The following is a 21122-nucleotide window of genomic DNA, read 5'->3' as shown; positions in this document are numbered from 1 at the left end:
CCAAAGGCTGAAGGAGAGTAGAAACAGTGTTTCCATTAGAGGGGAACTATTTTTTCCATCTACTATCCCTCACGCTTAGTCTTTATAAATATAGAATTAGACAAGTGGGGCTCATTAAATTCATACGTGTACTTCAAATCCATGCATTTCCTCCTAATACGAGTTATATTTTTGTCAGTAAACAATAACATTTTTGTGGAAAAAGGAAATTTTGAAAAAGCGAGGTAAAAATGTATCAGAAGAAGCACTAATAGAGGGAAATCAATCAAATAAATGTTGCCACTGTGAGACCAGTGAAGACTAACGTAGCTTTATAGCCTGCTTTCCTGTTGCCATTCACCATAATTACACCTCATGCCATTTGCATATGTGCTGCAAATACATGAATAATTTATGGTACAAATCTGCTTTTGCTTAAATGAATTTCTGTGTTCATAACATTTTCATTCATGTATATCTCCTCAAGCTTGAAAACTTGTAGTCTCATTAAAACCTTAAAGTACTTACACCACCTGTCTTACATTTTCTGTCAATAAAAGTTACTGTAACTTTTTTTTCAGTGTTGTATTGTTGATCTGATATGGTTGTTAATTAATGATCAATTATTTAATAACCCTTAATTTTCTCTTCTCTCTACAGGTCATGGGTTATAGGTGCAATAGCTCTTCTCTGCCTATTAGGATTGACCTGGGCCTTTGGACTCATGTATATTAATGAAAGCACAGTCATCATGGCGTATCTCTTCACCATTTTCAATTCTCTACAGGGAATGTTTATATTTATTTTCCATTGTGTCCTACAGAAGAAGGTAAGCTAGAATTCTTTTTTTAAAATATAAATGGCATACATTTCGTGATACCAAAGCAGCCACAACATATTCTAATATATTATTCTTGATATGTTTGTCTACAGGAAATAAAGATACTCATCTTTTATAATAGTAAAGCAAAACAAACACAAAATACAAGCATAATAGTTGGTGAGAGTGTCCAACAGTAAAAAACAATAAAAATATTTTCTGATTTAAACAGTGAACAAAAATTATTTTCTTATAGATTTGACTTTGTCGTCTTTAATATTCCCATTGGTGGACAAATAGATTTGTGTATTAGGAAGTAATTATTTTCCAAAAATGTTGTGGAGGCATGAGTTACACACACACACACACACACACACACACACACACACACACATCATGGATATATATCACAGTATAGGAAATATACATGTGTATATGTGTATATATTTCTGTTTCTTCAAACACTAGTTTACATTAGAAAATATAAATGTCTACACAGCTTATGGTAAAATAATATACATTTATATTTTTTGAATCAATGATGGAATAGTTAATAATGGTCTCTATATTTCTTTCCTTTAAAAGCATTTATTATGAAATCTAAGAGTTGAATTATTAGAATGCAATTTTTTACATTTATCTATTTTTGCAAATGTTTACATTTTTAAGGGCATAATATATATATAAATTTTCAAACTTAATTTTAAACACTAAATATTTTTATTACTTTTTTTAAAATCCCAAGATTGATTTTCCAATCTTACACACTTTAACTTTATTTAAAATGTGGTCTCCATAGGTCCAGTCACAGCAACCCCTCAACCAGATTGCCTGGGTTTGAATCTCTGTTTTTCTATTTAAAAACTTATGTGACTTTTGGAAAGTTAATTAACCTCCCCATGTCTCAGTTTACTCATGTGTGACATGGAGGGGGTAAAAATAATTATAAAATATTCAAAGAGATGGCTCTGAAAATGAGGTAGAAAATTATGTTTTAAAATTTGTGGGAAAGAAACAATAAGATTTATAATTTTTCTTTGGAAAACAAAGGAAATAAAAAGTAAAGATATCCCTTTCTAGGATTTTTAGTTTTAGAGACGGGTGGGACCAAAACAAGAAGTAGAAAAGAGTGTCCACTTCTCAAGATGGACAAACATAAAACAAAACACTACTCTTTTTCAATTTTAGATAGTGGTAGATATCTAAAATGTGTTGACATGATCACAAATACAGAATAGAGTAGTAATGATGAGTCAGGCTTCTAAATATAGGTTACAGAAAAGAAAAGAGGTTACATTAGAATGGATGCATTCTAATCTAATTCATTAGAATTCTCCTTAAAAAGAGGTTGTTTTAAAATAGATGAATCCTGCTATAATAAGATGTTTTAGAAAAAATAAAAATAAAATAAAATAGATGAACCCGCCCAAATAATTAATATGTACACCCCCCAAATTACAGAAGCCTGACTCAACATATGTTTATATTTTACTCATTGCGCAATGGATAGGATTGCCCCGTGAAAGGACATAGGCTGATGAAGATTCAAACAACCTCAATCTGTGATTTTATAGCTCTCTTGGGTTTTGACATCCAACAGAAAGTCTGGGAGAGAGAGAGATGATTTTGTGAGTTGAAAGTGGCTCACACGGCTTCTACTCATTTTTTTTTTTTAATCAGATAGGATTCTATCGATGGTACCACCTAAACTGCAAGGGAGACAGAAAAACATAGTATAGCTTTTTTAATCAGAAAGAGAAGAAATTGGATATGGTGAATAGATGGCAGTCTGCCACACTTAATGTATTTAAAGAATAGGACACATGTAAATGGTGAGTGAGAATAGAGCTGGAAGGAAGAACGAGAATCAAGATGATACACTGAATTAAAGATAGGGGAAAATGTCAAGAAGAAGACAGTGATTGGTATTCTAAAAGACTTCAGAGAAGTCAGAGAGACTAAAACTTGGGAAAGATGTCTAGATTTGGATAGAAGAAAGCCATAACTGATGCTCAAGATAAATTTATACAAAAAAATGTGAGCAAAATCAGGAGATTAAGGGAAATGGTAGCATTTGCCCATCATAAAAAGGGAGTGTATTAGGTCATTATGATCAGTCATAACATATTGAAGTATAGCAGATTTATTTGCCTGTCATCTTTATTTTGTACATTAGCTGGAAATTTGGACCGACATAGTTTTTAAATTTTATTTAAATTTTTTTACTAACTCATTAAGAAGTAATTTTTAAATTTTAAAGTTAATTTGGAAATTTTCTACAAAGCAGAAAAGAAATTTTTGTACTTTACACACAGATTATTTTGCTTTGAGTATTTTTTTATTAGCCAATGCCTCTTTTTCAGTTTTCCCGATATTAATAAAAATGTTATTTTAATTTTTCTTGTCTTAACACAAGCATATGACTGGAATAAGTAAGAATTGCATTTGGTACCCAGGTAGAGATTTTACATCTCAAGACCCTAAAACAAATGTACAGTTTTTAGTATATTTAACATAAGTTAAATTTTAAAATATATATGTCATCAAGTTCAATTTTGTGATTCATTAAAACAGAGTTCCAGAAACTGTGGCTCATGAGCCAAATTCATCCAGCTGCCTTTTATTTTTACAGCCAGGAAGCCAGGAATGGTTACTACATTTTCAATACATAAAGTTTAAAATAAGTATATACACCCTATCCTTAGTTTTGGCTCCTGACTCAAAAACCTTAAAATATTGACTATCTGGGCCTTATAGAAAAACTTGCCAGGCCCTGGTTTTGAAAGCTTATTTTCATGATTTACAATAACAAGTAATACATATTGTTCTTTCATCCATTCCATGTTTTGAATTTTAAAACTTTTGTCACATTTGTATTTGGTGTCAAGAATATGGGCCAACATCAGAAAATACAGAAAACATATAATTATTTTTGGTTTTTATTTTGTATAAAAAATGTCATGCACTTGTCTTTGAAATTGAAGAAATGGTTGCGAAGTATTTTTTCTTTTAAGCCATCTGATTAAATTTCACTAATAGGCCATCGCTGGTATAGTGGCTTATATGTTTTGATTAGAGAAATATGAAGTATTTAATATATGAAAATTGTTGTCTTATTGAATTATTTGTCGACTGTTTCAACCTACTCATAAAATTAAAATTTTTGAGTCATCCGTCTTTTCCTGAGTATGGATTGTGTAAACAGTTTTCCACTGGTCACATTACAGTGGTCACTTTTACTTTTGTCATACATTCAAATATTTGATATATTCTCAGCGCTTCCATGATCATTTTATTTCTGATATGAGAAATATCAGAAATATTTTATTGGTAAGGTATATTCTCTTACCTGTCTTCTATATTCTAGAACAGCATCACACCAAAATAGGATATCATCTGACTAGGGTAACTAAGATGCAGTCCATGTGAAATAGTAGATTAGAATATGCAAATGATTGAACAATCAAATAACTGTTTTTTGTAATCTAAAAAATGTTTCCTGGACATGGTCCATGTTATTTTTTTTCTTCTTTTTAAGACATATGCTTACCATTTCAAATCAAATCACAGCAAAATAAAGTCAGTATAATGATTCAGTAAGTAATGTAGCTAATGTGAGACTTGGCATCACCAAATATCTTTATTTTCTGGTTGTTTATACTATCAGCTCAGAACATTTAATCTTTGTTGGAAAATTCAAATAGCCCACGATGAATTATTGTGGCTTAAACAATATTGCTGATTTTGTAACAGGAGGGAGAGTGGTTCTCTTTCTGTCTTCTTTGCCTTTATTCCTCATTGTACTGAAATATTTCTTTAGGTTTACATCACTTCATTCAAATACCCTTTCTCATCTAGAAGGAAACATATCATTTGCTGTGTACCTCAGGAAAATAATGTGGGATGTTGCAGGGGGAAGTTATGATCAAAGTTTAGGTTCCTAGAGATGCTTCATAAATCAGTAGAAATTACTAAACTATCATTGATACTGCTTACTTTGGTTAGAGATTATTTTAAGCCTTCTCAAGTTCTAATTAAAGCATTTGTCCTCATTCTTTCCAGACACAAAGAAGGACATAATCAATAAATTACTTTAATAATAATATTAGTAATATACAATGCCTGTGCTGGTCAATGATTTCATGTTCCAAATGTGGCATCTTAGAGCTTTTTGATCATAGAGCACCCATGAAATGTAGATTTTTCTCCTAAGGCACGTTGCTTGACTTTTCAGTCTTGTAGTTTACTCTCATTGCTTGACCCATTTCAATCTCCTCATCTATAAAATGAAGGTAATAATTATTTTCAGAGTCATTTTGAGGGACGTACCTAGCACAATTCCTGACACATAATAGTTAAAAAGTAGAAGTTTCTTCTTTTCACCCTCCCTACAGATGCATCTTACAAACGCACATAACTGGCTACAGCCCGATTTCTTTTTTCAAAATAAACAAAATATGGACTGACTCGTAAACACTGAACAAAAATAATTATCTCTAATTCTAATTATTGATAAATGTAGCACAGAAGAGACTGGTTGCAAAAGAAATCAATAGCATTTTAAATACATTAAAAATAAGTAATTTTGCCATGCCAGGGCAGAGAAAGGCCTTAAAGACCAGCACATCATAACCCTGTTTTGTTCATTCTATTCTTTATGGTGAGAATGCCTTTCTCTCCTCTTCTCCCCATCCTTTATTTCAACTTCACTCTGTAAATTAATTCCAGCCACTCCTTTAAAGACTTTCTGGGAAGCCCTCTTCCCCAAGAAGCCCTCCTTGGCCCCCCACACCTACTTCCCGCAGGCACTCCTCTTCTGTGCTTGAGTCACCTGACCCTATCTCCGTCATTGTTCTTATCACATGATAAGCACTCAATAAATGTGTGTTCTTTGAGCAAATCTGCGTATGTTCTGTCTTTAATTCTCCTATATCTTTGACACAATGAATTTTACAATAATAAGATGAAATGTTCCCATTTGGAATACTAAATTTAATGTATCATTTACATACCTCTTTTTCTTTTGATTCTAAATAACATCCCTTTTTAAAGCACATGTTCAAAACTTTGATTTAAATAAAATCTTATTTGAATATTACATTATCATAAGTTGTGGAGAAAATGAACTAATGCGAAATCAAATACATAAAGGCCTAAGAATAGTTTATATATATGATGTTGTTTCATAATATAAATTCATGAACATATAATTGATATAATAAGATGTCCCTTTGTTGTTATTGATAGTAGACATGTGATTTAAGGCAGTTACTGTTTATTTTTATATGCCTTGTTCAATTAAATAGGCAGTAATAAAAATTTTGGACATGAAAAAATTTTTACCAAAAGTTGATATATTTCTCTGCTTGAAAACATCAGCTAAAAGTCTTCTTTTTCCCTGTAATTTTATACTACAACCAAGATTAAGTATTTAATCAAGAATGCTATAAAGAAAAGTAATTATATTTCTCTGTGATTATTGAGTAGAACTATTTTGAAGGACTAAATTTACAATCTTTTGAATTTTTATTCTCAATTTGAGCATTTGATCTCTTTTAAGAGAAATAAACTTCAGAGAAATATAGATTTAGAAGAAATGATTAGCCTAACATATTCATATTTTTCTGTCTTTAAATATCCTTTCTCTGCTTTCTCACTTTCTCTGATATTTCTCTCTCTCTCTCTCTTCCCCACTTCTTAGCCTACTTCCTCCACCCCACTCCCTGTAACTTCCTAACTAGGCTTCTACCTAAAGAACAACAGCTACAATGCCCTCGCACCAACAGGCTACTTTATATCCAATTTATGAAGCTAAAAATAGTATCTTCAATGGGCTTAAGTATATGTTCTTGGAACTAAGAGAAAGTAACACTATGATGTGATGGGAGGTGTGTGAGTGTGTGTGTATGAGTGTGTGTGTGTGTGTGTGTTTTAAAAGGCTCCAGTTAGGCAAAATTTCAAGCTTGACAGTATGAATATAATTATGTTGTATTGTAAAATATATGCTGAACAGACTTTCTTACATCTGTAGGGCAAGGAAATAATTATATTATCTAAAAATAAAACTCACATACATTGTCTACTTTTGTTCCTACCTGCAATGAATTGCTTGCTAACAGAAGTTAATATTTAATTGGCTAGGTACGAAAAGAGTATGGGAAATGCCTGCGAACACACTGCTGTAATGGCAGCAGTACAGAGAGTTCCATTGGTTCAGGGAAAACATCTGGTTCTCGAACTCCTGGACGCTACTCCACAGGCTCACAGGTAAACAATATGTGTTCACTGAAATGAAGTAATTCTTAATGATACCAATTACTGTCCCTTATGATTGGAGCTAATTTCTAGCCTGTGTTTAACACATCGTTTGTTTTTGTTGTTTCACTGTGTCTCACATGGGAATGATTCTGACGGAAATGGAAGAAACTAAAACTGTAATAATATGATGAAATTTGAGTCTGCAAATTTGAAGTTTGCATAATAATGACTTCAGATTGTTTTCAGTTCAATAAATGCAGCAGGTGGAGAAAGGAATTTGCCATTTCACCCAAAATTCAAAGAAAGTAACATTTCATATATAGAGAAATGTGATATATTGATATGATTCTAATTCTTATAATTCTTCTACCTAGTATAATAATTATCACAAACTGGCACAATTTACATATAATATGGTATGTTTAGTAAAAATAACTATGACTCAACCATATTACGTGCTGAGAAGTTGAAGAAAAGTCAGGGCAGTGAAGAATACTATGACAGCATTATTAACATAGCTGGTCTAAGCTCCACTCCCATTCGCCCAGCACTAGACATAGCAGCGTAGTACCTTACCAGAAAAATTTTAAGCTTTTAGGTAAACTGTGTGCTATTTTTCCCGGGCACAGTGTCAGCTCAAAGATTGTTACACAGAAATTTTAGCAAACCTTGGATGTTAAGATGAGCCAGTCAAATAAAAGACATAGAATTGTGTGGGTCATGAGTGAGTTTGGTTCAAGCTAGCAAACTAGTATTATTTGTTTGTTTTTTGAGACAGAGTCTCACTCTGTTGCCCAGGCTGGAGTGCAGTGGTACAATCTCAGCTCACTGAAACCCCTTCCTCCTGGGTTCAAGCAATCTTCTCACCTCAGCCTCCAGCCTCCCGAGTAGCTGGGACCACAAGCATGTGCCACCACACCCAGATAATTTTTGTGTTTTTTGTAGAAATGGTGTTTTGCCATGTTGGCTAGACTTGTCTCAAACTCCTGGCCTCAAGTGATCCGCCTGCCTTGAGCTCCCAAAGTGCTGGGACTATAGTTGTGAGTCACCCAGACTAGTGTGTTTTTAAGATCACATGATTCAGTAGAAAAAAAAAGGCATGTTTTCAGTGTTGCTAATTAAATTTTTCTGTGGAAGGCTTGAGTTTAAATTGATAAAGTTATAAATCAAGAATTAATTTTTCTTAACTCTTTTAGCTCAACCTATAAATCTAATTATTGTTTCATAAATTTGGTTATTTTATATGAAATAAGAGTGATTGCTTCATTTTTTATTTGATGGATGTTCAATTGGCTTGTAAGCTTAATAGGTTAAATTTCCCTAAATAATTTCATTTATATGCTTAGAAAATTTAAAATCTTTATACCTTTTAAATATCATTTATAAATTTAATATATCTGATTGTTTCAAACACATCAACTGTCAGACTAGTCATACACACCTAACTAGCACTTGAACACAGTTGTAAATTAATGGATGACCAGTGTTTTCATAAATAGTTTCCTCACCAATTGAGTTTTAATCTTACAAATAAAACTGTATCTTTAATATCAATCTAATATTTCCAGTTAAAATTTTAAAAACTAACATATAACTGTCAAAAATATCAGGCTATGTTAAATAATTTTACCAACCACAATCGTGAAACTTAAATATAATTGCATGATTATTAATAATCTGAATTTGATTTATTTTTTACACACCACACTGAGGTGGTAAAGTTGCAAATCAGAAGAACGATTGTCCCAACTCAGGTGGATGGAAATTTCCGAGTTTAGGACTACTAAATTTGCCAAATAGAGATCTGAATTTTCACGTAAGAGTGGGGGCAGACCAGGACGATGCTTATAGCATGAGCCCCTTTTATAATTAATGCCTTTATTTTCAGACTCATAATCCCTTGCTCTTTCTCTTTTTGTAATAACTTTTTCCACGACTTTTCCGTTGATATTGCTAAGATTCCCTATATCATCCAGCATGATTAGATCCCACATGCTTTTCACATTACTGAGCTCATCAGCCACCATCCGATAGTCATTTTATTGACATATATCATTAATATTATGATAATATTTAGGAGTCTCATTTACTACTTTACGACAGAGTTGTGCAATGTTTAGCAATACTTCTAAACTATGAGTTAAGGCAGTGCAGCTCAATGGAATAATGATAAACTCTGTGGGTGGGTATACCTTGTTTTGAATCCTGGCCTTGCCACATACCAGCTATGACACAGAATAAGTTACTAATTTCAATGACACTCAGTTTTTCATCTGTAAAATGGTGATAATAAATACTGACGTCTTAAGTTGCTAAGAAGATTGAACTAATATACACAAAACAGAATAAATAGTGGGTGCTCAATAAACGGTGGTTGCTACCATTTATTACTGTTGTTATAGAATATTATATACATATAATTTTAAGTTGTACCATATTTTTCTCCTCACTCTTGTAATTTGTAATATCACAATTCTACTCTTGGAAAATAAATTACATTTTTTCTTATACTTAATATAATACTAATTCTGATTAACTATGACCATCCGAGCCTATGTAAGGTTACAGTTACTTAAATCTACATTATTTGTTTAGGTAAGACTAATAAATACATTTCCCACTAATTATGGCCACCCATAAGCAAATGCCAAAATATTGATATTAAGAGAAAATTTGGGGAGTATGGTTGCATGTTCCACATAAGAACACTTCTAAAATAACTATCTCTATATATTATGATTTTTTATTTAGAAATATCAAGTGCCTCCTATATAATGCCATCAATCTTCTAATCTCTGGGGATAAAATGGTTAAAAGACATATAACTTCCCCTGTGATCTGGAACTTTTATTCTAGTATTGGGAGACAGAAAATGTATTAATAACAAACAACCCAACAAAAATATCAAATGGAAAAGCTGACGGAGAACAAAAATATGATGATGTCAATTAGCCAGGTGGCTACTTGGATTAAATGCTGGAGAAAGACTACCTTTGGAAGTGATACTTATGCCAAAGTCTGAGTTACAAGATTCCAAATGAAAGGAGAAAAGGAAATTCAGGGGAACAGAATTCTAAGTGAGAAAATGGCTAATGCAAAGCCTTTACGGTGTGGAGAACTTACAAAAAATGTTGGCCAAAGTAGGTTAGAGGGAGAACGAGACAGAAAGTCAAGGAAACAGGGAAGAGACAGATCCCTAGGTATTTGTAACAGTATGAAAATTACTTTGGATAGCCAGTGAGATAATTTAGAAATGAAAGTGCTAGGATATAATCCGCATGTGGTAAACATGATGTTGCTACATATCTTTTGACTTGCTTGTAATTGTTTTGTCATTTTTCTTTCATATATTTTATTGATTTTTAGATATATTTGCTTTTTATTATATAATATTTGAAAAATAAAAAAGTGAAATATGTATATGAAATATTGAAACATTTTAATAAGATGAACACCTGTGAACTCAATATCCAGCCTAGGAAATAGAACATTTTCAATGTTTTCCTCTTTATTTAACCTCTCCCTAAGCAATCCCTATGCCTTCCTCCAGAGAGGCTCCTAAATTTTGTTATTCCATTCCCACATCTTATTCTAATCGTTTCTCTCCCTCCAAAAAATGTTGTTCAGCATTCCTTCTTTAAACCTTTGTTTAAAAATGGTATTTTATTGTGTGTAGTCTTCTCTGACTTGTGTTTTTCACTCCCGTATTCTAAAACCCTTCCTGGTTCATTCCATAAACATCTAAGTGTGGCCTCTGTGCCATATACTATATACCTTTTTCTCTGCCTGCAATACTTCTCCTTTTTCTCCTTTTCCTTTTAAACTGTGTTTGGTATAGTGCAGTGAGCTGTTAACCTCCTGCACTCAGGAGCCAGATGACTGCATTCCAATGCTGGTTATTAGGACTGTGCCATCGGACATGTTCATTACCCGCTGTGCTTCGGTTTTTCTAGTGTATAGTATTACCTACCTCATGGAGTTCTTGTGAGGTTTTGATGGGTGAATACATGAAAGGTATACAGTACGGAAAAGAGAGCATAGAAAAAAATTAATTGATATAGATGTATATGCACGCACATGCACATATATAATATACATACACTATGTATGTATGTGCCAAGTATATGTACCTCAATGAACAAAAAAGACAAAAATTCTGCTTTCGTAGAGCCTCAAGCCTAATGCAGACATCAGATATTAAATATTAGACATTAAAAGGATAGCTATTAAATATAAATGTAAGAAATAATTATATAATACATGGTATTATAGGAAATGTTAGTGACTGTTGGGGGAATGTAGTAGGGGAGAAGGGATTGAGATGTGATTGGATTGTGTGGGTAGCCTGCAATTCTAAGTAGGTTGTTATACCTTCAGAAAAAAACATTTTAGAGTTAAAAGAATAAAGGAATTATGCATACCTGAATCTGGGAGAAGAGCACCCCAGACAGAGAAAACAACCAACATTGCCAAGCTCTGAGGCACAAACACGCCTGGCATGTTAGAGAAGAGCAAGGGGACAGGTGCAGCTAGAGCAGATAGGGGAGATTAATAGGAGATGAGATACTGGGGACAGCTCATATAAATATCACCTAACAATAATAACGTCATCAACTCCCAGATAAAATGTTACTCCTTCAGTCTGCGTTGTTCTCAGACTCCCTAGACAAGGACGTATCCCTTAAGATATGGTAAAAATAAATGGTGTAATTGGCAAAAATCTTTAAAAATTCTGTAGTATAATGAATAGTCACAAAAGTATACAAAACATAAGTGTATGGCACAATTAATTATTACCACTTCCCAGGCCAAGTGTTAGTATACTGAGAATACCTTGGAAACCCTTTGAACCCCTCTCAATCATTAACCTCCAAATATAACCACTATCTTAGCTTTTAATAACACATTTTAGTTGGCATATTTTGATACTTATTCACCTGAAATCATTTAGTACATACTCTTTTACGTTTTCCTTTGTTCCCGAGACGTCTACATTACCGCAGGAGGCTATGAGCTTTTAATTTTCTTTGCTTTATATTATTGTATAGTTTATTCATCCATCCTACCATTGACAGTCATTTTGGTTGATCATATTTCAGCTATAATATTTAATGACCGTATGGAGATTTGTGGGCATATTGTACTTTTGCATTTATTTTTGTGATAATTTGACTAATCTGTTGCTAGTTTAGCAGCTTCATAAAGATCAAGACGTTTTGTGCTTACATTTCACCTTTGTATCTTATAGGTTAGTATTTGGCAGGCAATAGAGGGTAATTAATATTTTTAATTAATTAACCAACTAATAAAACAAATGTGAGAGACTGGCTCCCCACATTGTCCTTTTGTTTATTAGTTTTCTGTGTGTGTCTGTGTCTGTGTGTGTGTGTGCACGCATTTGTCAAGCTGGGGAAAATGTGATATACAACAATATTTCTGAAGAATAAACATGTTCCAAGATTCATAAAATCAATTGTCTAATATTCTAAGATTGGTTACTCCATTATTCAAGGAGTTCAAATGTATTTGGAACATAACCCATTGTAGGCATGGTTTCATAAGTAGTAGTAATGTTTCTTATAACTATTTCAACCTTGGAAAAACTTCTGAAAATATTTTGTTTCTTCCTCACAAGATTGTTAATACTTTTTTGACCCATAACTCAGTAAAATGATATAACAGAATAAAAAAGAAAAAAATCCCCCCAGAGGAAAAAGTTTATAATATCTGACACTTAGAAATTTGAATTTAGGAATGTCAATAATAATTTAAGAATTTTTAGTTATCTATAAAACTTCCTATGGAAGAAATGAATCAACTAACTTTATCTTCTTCAAAGAAAGAAAAGTCAGGATAGTTATGTAATCCCTAAAATTACATTGATCTTCCTGTAAAAGTTATGGAAAATTTAAGTTCGGTAGCATTTTAATAATGTTTTGTTTTCCTTTCTTAGCAAAATCTTTTGCAATATTCTGATTTCTTAAACTAAATCTTTTGTTAGAACTGGCAATTTAATGCATAGTTAAACATTCCCATTCCAATAAAAGTTACAGTAAAAATAATTTGTTTTACCTTGGAAATTAAAATTTTCTAATTCTAACTGTCTGAAGATATATACCTCTGTATCTCTTCAACATATTTAAATTTTTATAGTACTTTACATTTATTTCTTTTTTCATGGTTATAATTATCTTTGGTATATAGGCATTTAGGAAGACAGTTAATGAGAACCATGTATTATCATGAAAGTTATTTCTGATGTTCTCATGCTACTGTACTGCAAACATGTAGTTGTCTATTTGCCAAATGCCAGAAACAAAGGTCTCATATAACTATGACAGAAAAGAAAAGAATGATTTGTGTGAAAATTCACCGCATCATGAGTTCATTTTCTTTCTGCCTTTTCCCCCACCCAGAGCCGAATCCGTAGAATGTGGAATGATACGGTTCGAAAGCAGTCAGAGTCTTCCTTTATTACTGGAGACATAAACAGTTCGGCGTCACTCAATAGAGGTAATTAGAAATAATTTTTCATATGTATTACTTTTCTGATTACTTTAAGAAGTCCTTAAAATCATTGCTTTATTTGCAACTTCTGAACCTGTTCCACGTGATAGAAATATTGTAAGAACATAAAACTTGGTTGAGTGTAGCAATGTGTTCCATTATTCATAAGCCGCTTTAAAAAAAAATCCTGAATTTTCCAGAAGTCTTTTCCAAAAGGAAATTAGAAAATAAGAAACTTTTTTTCCCAGTCATCTGCTGCTGCTATAAGCTGGAGAGCTGTCAGGCCTCATTGGAAGCAGTGAAAATGGGCAATTATGTGACAGTATAGTCGGCTAAGCATCATGGAGTTCCACATTGTCTTAGGTATAAAGCAATTTCATAGTCTTTGCGGATGTAAGAGTATACTGTCTAATACATACTTAAGGCAACCTGTGTACTTGGAAAAAAATCACATCTTAATATCTGAAAGACTTATCTGGATAATATTGGATATTTAAAGATATAGGAGAAAAGATACTTTGGGGTATATTATGATTTTTGTGTATGTGCTTGTGGTTCATTGCTCCCTGGGTGGCATTTAGATTTTTGAAATGAAGAAATGAAGTTCCCTTAATCTATTGTTTGTGGTTGAGTTTTTTTCCTTGATCTTTGCATTCTCTCTCTCTCTCTCTCTCTCTCGACCTCTCTCTCAACCTCTCTCTCTTTCTGTGTGCGTATGTGTGGGGATATGATTAGAATCCATTTTGCTGCAGTAAAAATGACTAGATGCAACATTTGTGGAGACCAAGAGGCTACTACAGTCATCAGTGGGAAATATTTAGAATATAGTTTTGTCTGGGAAGGAGGCATTTGCATGAATTTAAGTTATTTTTATGATCAATATTATTATTTTGTATCCCCAAACTAGAATTATTATTTTGTTTTTAACTTATTTCTGTTAGTTTTTTGTTATATTTTATGTTCCTTAGGAAGAAATAATGTAATAATTATGGCTTATGATTCAGAAAGATTCAGATGCTAGTACTCTCAATTATTTGTACTCAAGTAAGTTACATCTTATCTATATAAAGAAGTTAGGACAGGCAGTGTCAAAATTGAATTTGATGCAGGGATCCATGTTTTAATATAATCTTAGTTGAGTTTCATGTGTTATTTGGGGCAACACTATAGTAACTATAAACTAGTGATGATTTAAAATTATCTACATCACTTTTTCTTGATTAGTAAGAATAGTGAGTGAGAATATTCCTCCAAATATGAAGAAAACGTATTAAAATAAAACAGCTACCTCCTGGTATTTTGTTTCGTTATTAGTTTGTTTTTATTGGCTGGAATATATTAATTTAGATAATATCTATCAAGTATTCTTATCTTTTTCAATTTAGTTTTAATGTTTAGTTTGTGAAAATTTCTTTTAATATGAGTATTCTAACTTTTTGACATTACTTTTAAATCATAAAGAACAAATTTCTTACAAACACCTCCATAACCTAGGATTAATTTGCTTACATATGACTAATTTTCTGTATTCTCTAAACAATTCCATACATAAGAAAATTTACTGCATGTTCCAAGAAAGAGAACTGTCCTTACCTATAGGATTTATTGATAGAACTATCTTTCATTTAATGATCCCAGAAGCCATTGAATAATTATTGATTAAACAAAGAATGAGGTAATATGATTTTAATGATGAATTGTTTGTATATTAGGGTAAACAAAATATGTAAAATTATTATTTTGTCTAATATTGTCTAAATTCATGTAAAGATAGTAAGGTGTGTCAGTTCAGTAAAAACTGTTATGAATGCAAACTATTTATGGGCTTAAAGTTAATCACTATATAACACTACTGTTTAGTTTCTTCCTTTTTAATTGCTTCTCAAGAATTTAATCAACTTGGAATATAGTGACTTGTGGATAACTGGATCAATTTGAAATATATTTAAAGGAAATAATATTAGTTTATATTGGCCGGTCATGTGTTTAAGTCTATCAAAATCTCTAGTTTTAAAAGATATTTCATACAGCTGTTAATGGAAGGGTATACAATTTCTTGTGACATTGAATAAGTTAATTTAATGATGACTTTGTGTAGAGAATTAAATTGCATTTATAATTTAAAGGGTGCCCAGTAGTGATCATTTCATCAGGATATATATTCTTCCTTTCACTTAGTGACTTTATTGGTGCTAGAAACCATAGTGATCTTCTTCATTTCCTAGATTAATTTCTTAGTCCCCCTCAAGTCAGAAACTCCTAGTTTTATTCTCATCTTATTTTTTTATCTTAGATGAGTGGACTACCTGAAATTTTGCTTCTTCATATTATGTCTCTGAAGATAGTCTTTAACCTCCTTCTTTAATCTTGTCTTATTTCCCAGGGTCCTATCTTCCCTGCATTCAGGCGTGTGTATCATATTTAGGTAGGTGACACCCAAGATTCACCTTTTCAGATAAACAGTCACCTAAGCAACATAATTATTCACTTCTGTTTATTCAAAAGATTATATTCTCTATTACTAAAATAAAAATCTAGATATATCTTTACATCTTCATATATCCTAACTTCCCATTCATTTAGTTTTTTATAGATAGTGTTTTTTTTAAATTCAGACTCCATTTTCCTTTCTTTGTAAGTTAGATGTATTGAATCTCTTATTTTTGTCTTTAAGATAGTTCTGACCCTTGAAAATGACAAGCTGTTGTCCAAAAATTAGTGCTATTTTTAATTTAGGTTTTCTTCCCTGTTCATTCCACTGGTCAATTCATCAAAAGAGTATTATTTTAAAATTTTGTATGTTTTATCATCTATTCTTACAAACAAGAATCAATCATTATCATCTTTAGGATCCATTAGGAATAAAGAATACATCACGCAGTGTAGAACTACTTTTCAATGGTATTTATTTTTTTAAACCATCTCAAATATTCTGTTCTTGAATCAGCTTGTTGTATCATAAGTATGAGATTACCTTTCTAGATTTCCCAATGTGATAAATTTGATTACTATTGGGATTTTACTCCTTGGAAGCATGTGAAACCTTGGAAGATTTATTGATATAATAATTTTCAATGAGTATATTAATTCCTTTATATTCTCTTTGGAAGTTTGTTGTTTCATCACTTTATCTCCTTAAAATCTTTCATTAAAATTGTACTTTGAATATCTATAAATATGAAGGTGTTTCACAAAATGTTTTCTGTACATTTTCAAATATTTTTCCAGCCAACTTGTTTGGCACAATGTTACACACTTAGACAAATTCAGAATTCCTTGAGGCCAATAGGCCAGCACTACTATCAAGTTAACTTTAGCTATCCAACTATATATGCAAGTAGAAGGAGCTTTAGAAGAGCTGTGAGGTGATGGTTGATTATAGAGAGTTTCAACAAAGATGAACTCTAGGCCAGACCCAAGTTTTTACAAACTCATAGGACTTCAGGATGGTTTATTCATTGGTTCATTTAAATATTTACTATTTTGCTCATACCTTGAAGGTTTAGTCAGCACTCAATCCCCAGTCTCCTCCCAGGGCTGTTGGAAATCTAATTCAAATCTCTAGTAGCTCCAACTTTCTGGTAGTGGTGGAAATGACTTGTAGCTAGAGTAGTCTTTTCCACCCATATCTCCTACCAATAATCTCTGCAGGCCAAATCTTATTTTGAGCTATTTATTTATTTATTTCCTTTTATTTATTTTATTTTATTATTTATTTATTTATTTTTGAGACAGAGTCTTGCTGTGTTGCCCAGGCTGGAGCTCAGTGGCATGATCTCAGCTCACTGCAACCCCCATCTCCCCAGTTCAAGCGATTCTCCTGCCTCAGCCTCCTGAGTAGCTGGGATTACAGACACACACCACCACACCCGGCTAATTTTTGTATTTTTAGTAGAGACGAGGTTTCACCATGTTGGCCAGGCTGGTCTTGAACTCCTGACCTCGTGATCCACCCGCCTTGGCCTACCAAAGTGCTGGGATTATAGGCGTGAGCCACTGTGCCCAGCTATTTTTATTTTTTTCAGCCAGGGTCTCCCTCTGTCACCCAGTTTGGAGTGCAATGGCATGATCATAGCTCAGTGAAGCCTTGAACTCCTGGGCTCAAGTGATCCTCCTGCTTCAGGGTCCTGAGGAGCTAGAACTAGAGGCTGCCACACCATTTTTTTTTTTTTTTAACTTATTTTAGAGATAGGGTTTTGCTATGTTGCCCAGGCTGGTCTTGAAGTCCTGGCCTCAGACAATCCTTCTGCCTCAGTCTCTCAAAGTGCTGGGATTACAGACAAGAGCCACTGTGCCTAGCCTTGAACTATTTAGATTAACAATACCTCTAAAACTTTAGTTTGATCCAAAAATAAAATGTTTACTGAGACATTTCCTCAGACAGTGGCATGAATTGTTAAATATTTCTACTTTTTTAGTAACTCTATGTAGAAATTAGGGTATTTTCTGAAATTAGGCTTTATCTTATTGTAAATATTATATTTGTTAGGCTTTATGTCATCATAAATATTTTTTCTATTGGCTTTATCTCATCATAAATATTATATTTTTCATTTTTTATTTAATTAGTTAGAATGAGGTCAGAGACTTCCATTTGAAAATCAAGTTTTGCTAAGTAGCTCTTACCAATATGGATCTTTGAATCACAAAAGAGTGCCCCATTCCCACCCCAGCCCTGAAGTTATTGCAAAAATATTCAATTTGAGTGGTAGAATTAGAAAAAAGGGCATTTTTTTTTCTTCTGGAACAATTGCTTGGCTAGCATCATTAGTTTTTATTTTTCCCTAATCTCCTATCCTCCATCTTGTCAACCTCCCACACAAGTTAATTTGATTTAGATTTTTATGCATAGAGATCTGACTAGTAAGGGTATATTTATTTAAGCCAAATTTAGTTGTTATATATAGGAAGACTGATCTGTAGATGTCTGGCACTTATTTATAAATGCTGATGGATTCTCTTTTCCGAGTTCAGACCTTTATTAATCTGCAGAAGCATTCTCAGTAAACATATGTAATTGGTCAAACTGCGACTTCCTATGACAATGGATTTATTTTCATAGATTTTTAAGGGTAAATTTTGGCTCGTAGCTAGTAGCATTGCTACCTACTGAAAAGTGACTCCACCTGTTAGGAGTATGGTTGATACAGAGGGGAAAGATGCTGCTATCAAATAGATACTTGCAAGTAGTTGACCTACTCATTTTAGTTTTGCATTAACAGTTCTAAGAATGGACACCTGAGTTTTAATCCAGAGACTTCTGGCAAATTGCTTAACTTCTCAGGGTCTATGCAATAGGCAAATAAATAGTTGTCACTTCAGAAGGTCCTTGAGAGGAGTAAATGAATATATTAATATGTAAATTGCTTACAACAGGACCTGGAACATAATTATTATTATTATTTTATTCAGCAGTTCACTTATACTTTCTAAAAAATGAAAACTTGTCCTTGCTATTGCCTTCAAGTAATCAGATATTAAAATCCATCATTCACTACCAAAGTTTTGTTTTCATCTTTATTTTGCAGAGGTGGGAAGAATGAAGTGGTTAACTGAATGCCAAGTAAAATAAATAATAATAGATTGTGCTACCCTAGAGGGTAACAAAAAAATAAAATAATAAAACTGAATTGTCACTTCTAAATTAGAAATTAAATGCACGTTGCATCTGCTTATTTGTATTTCCCACTTTTGATTTATAACCATGTTTTAGCATCAAAGAAATAAAGGTAATATATTTCTTCTCCCTACCTTAGATAATGACATAAGCAAACACTGCCTTCACTTTTCTTCTAAGCCCTGTCCTCTCCCTTCAGAAGCTTAGACAACACTATTCCAATTCAGATAACTCTTCTAAATAACCAATTACGTAGTGGAGCAGGGATGTGGCTCAGAACCGTTTTTAACAAAAGTTTTCTCAGAGCCTGTATTGTCTTTCCCAGGAGGTTGGTCACTGAGGCAGAAGAAACGTCAAAATAAATCACCTGCCATCCCATTAATATTCAGGCTTCTAAACATATTTTGCTTTTATATTTTTGAAGAAAAAATGCAAATGAAAAAAATCCAAGTGGTGTTTTACTGCGATTAATGATTTATATAAATTAAAGCTACTAGGGCAAAACACTCATACTCATTCACTGTAGTTTATTAATGTCAATAAATATAATTTGACTCATATGCATAAAATAGTCTGTATTGCCCCAAAGCCTTGCTGTTCTGAAGGATTATAAAATCATTGGTTGTAAATATTAATCAGCTCCTAATATAATCTGACATCTACTTATGAAATTTGCAAAAACAGTTAATAATGTTAGCTATGCAAGTTAACAAATCAGAGTCACCTAAATAACAAACTATTTTTATTTTGAACAAGCATTATACTGATATGAAGGCAAATATAAGTATCGAATGACATAGGTAAATTTTTCTTTTGAGAATTACTGTTATATTTATGTCTAGTATGTCTATAATTTTGTTCTTTATATTCTGTGTAAATGAGGCAACAGCATTCTGTGTGTGTATATATATACACAAAGGATATATATATATACACAAAGAATATGTGTATATATACGTATATATATATACAAATAATATGTGTGTGTATATATATATATATATATACATATACATATACACACAAAGGATATATATGTACCTGCTATTGATAGACACAATCAGAAAAGGAACAATAAAATAAAGAAGCCTGTGTTAGGAAAATCAGTTTAATAACACAAAAGCAAAATAGGCTCAGATTTTTTAAGTGAGATGCTGAGTCAGATAAATTTTTTTTTGTTATGGTTTATCTTTTTTTTATTTTTATTTATTTATTTTATTAATGATTATTATTATTATACTTTAAGTTTTAGAGTACATGTGCACCATGTGCAGGTTTGTTACATATGTATCCATGTGCCATGTTGGTGTGCTGCACCCATTAACTCGTCATTTAGCATTAGGTATATCTCCTAATGCTGTCCCTCCCCGCTCCCCCCACCTCACAACAGTCCCCGGAGTGTGATGTTCCCCTTCCTGTGTCCATGTGTTCTCATTGTTCAATTTCCACCTTTGAGTGAGAACATGCGGTGTTTGGTTTTTTGTCCTTGTGATAGTTTACTGAGAATGATGGTTTCCAGTTTCATCCATGTCCCTACGAAGGACATGAACTCATCATTTTTTATGGCCGCATAGTATTCCACGGTGTATATGTGCCACATTTTCTTAATCCAGTCTATCATTGTTGGACATGTGGGTTGGTTCCAAGTCTTTGCTATTGTGAATAGTGCCGCAATAAACATACTTGTGCATGTGTCTTTATAGCAGCATGATTTATAGTCCTTTGGGTATATACCCAGTAATGGGATGGCTGGATCAAATGGTATTTCTAGTTCTAGATCCCTGAGGAATTGCCACACTGACTTCCACAATGGTTGAACTAGTTTACAGTCCCACCAACAGTGTAAAAGTGTTCCTATTTCTCCACATCCTCTCCAGCACCTGTTGTTTCCTGACTTTTTAATGATGGCCATTCTAACTGGTGTGAGATGGTATCTCATTG

The 21122-nt window shown here is 32.6% G+C and overlaps 1 protein-coding gene across 22 annotated transcripts in view; it reads left to right on the top strand.

Annotated features, from left to right (window-relative positions):
• Window positions 1-21122, top strand: part of ADGRL3 (adhesion G protein-coupled receptor L3) — an 871587-nt gene that overhangs the window by 820890 nt on the left and 29575 nt on the right. For all 22 annotated transcript variants that reach the window (XM_030818870.1, XM_030818875.1, XM_030818872.1 and 19 more), the window contains 3 exons: window positions 640-808; window positions 6941-7066; window positions 13474-13570. In XM_030818870.1, coding sequence (XP_030674730.1) covers window positions 640-808; window positions 6941-7066; window positions 13474-13570 — 392 coding nt within the window. The remainder of the gene's footprint in view (window positions 1-639; window positions 809-6940; window positions 7067-13473; window positions 13571-21122) is intronic.

The sequence above is a fragment of the Nomascus leucogenys genome, chromosome 9 (assembly GCF_006542625.1).
Source record: "Nomascus leucogenys isolate Asia chromosome 9, Asia_NLE_v1, whole genome shotgun sequence".
NCBI classification, from domain to species: Eukaryota; Metazoa; Chordata; class Mammalia; order Primates; family Hylobatidae; genus Nomascus; species Nomascus leucogenys.
This window is presented reverse-complemented; position numbering and strand designations above follow the sequence as displayed.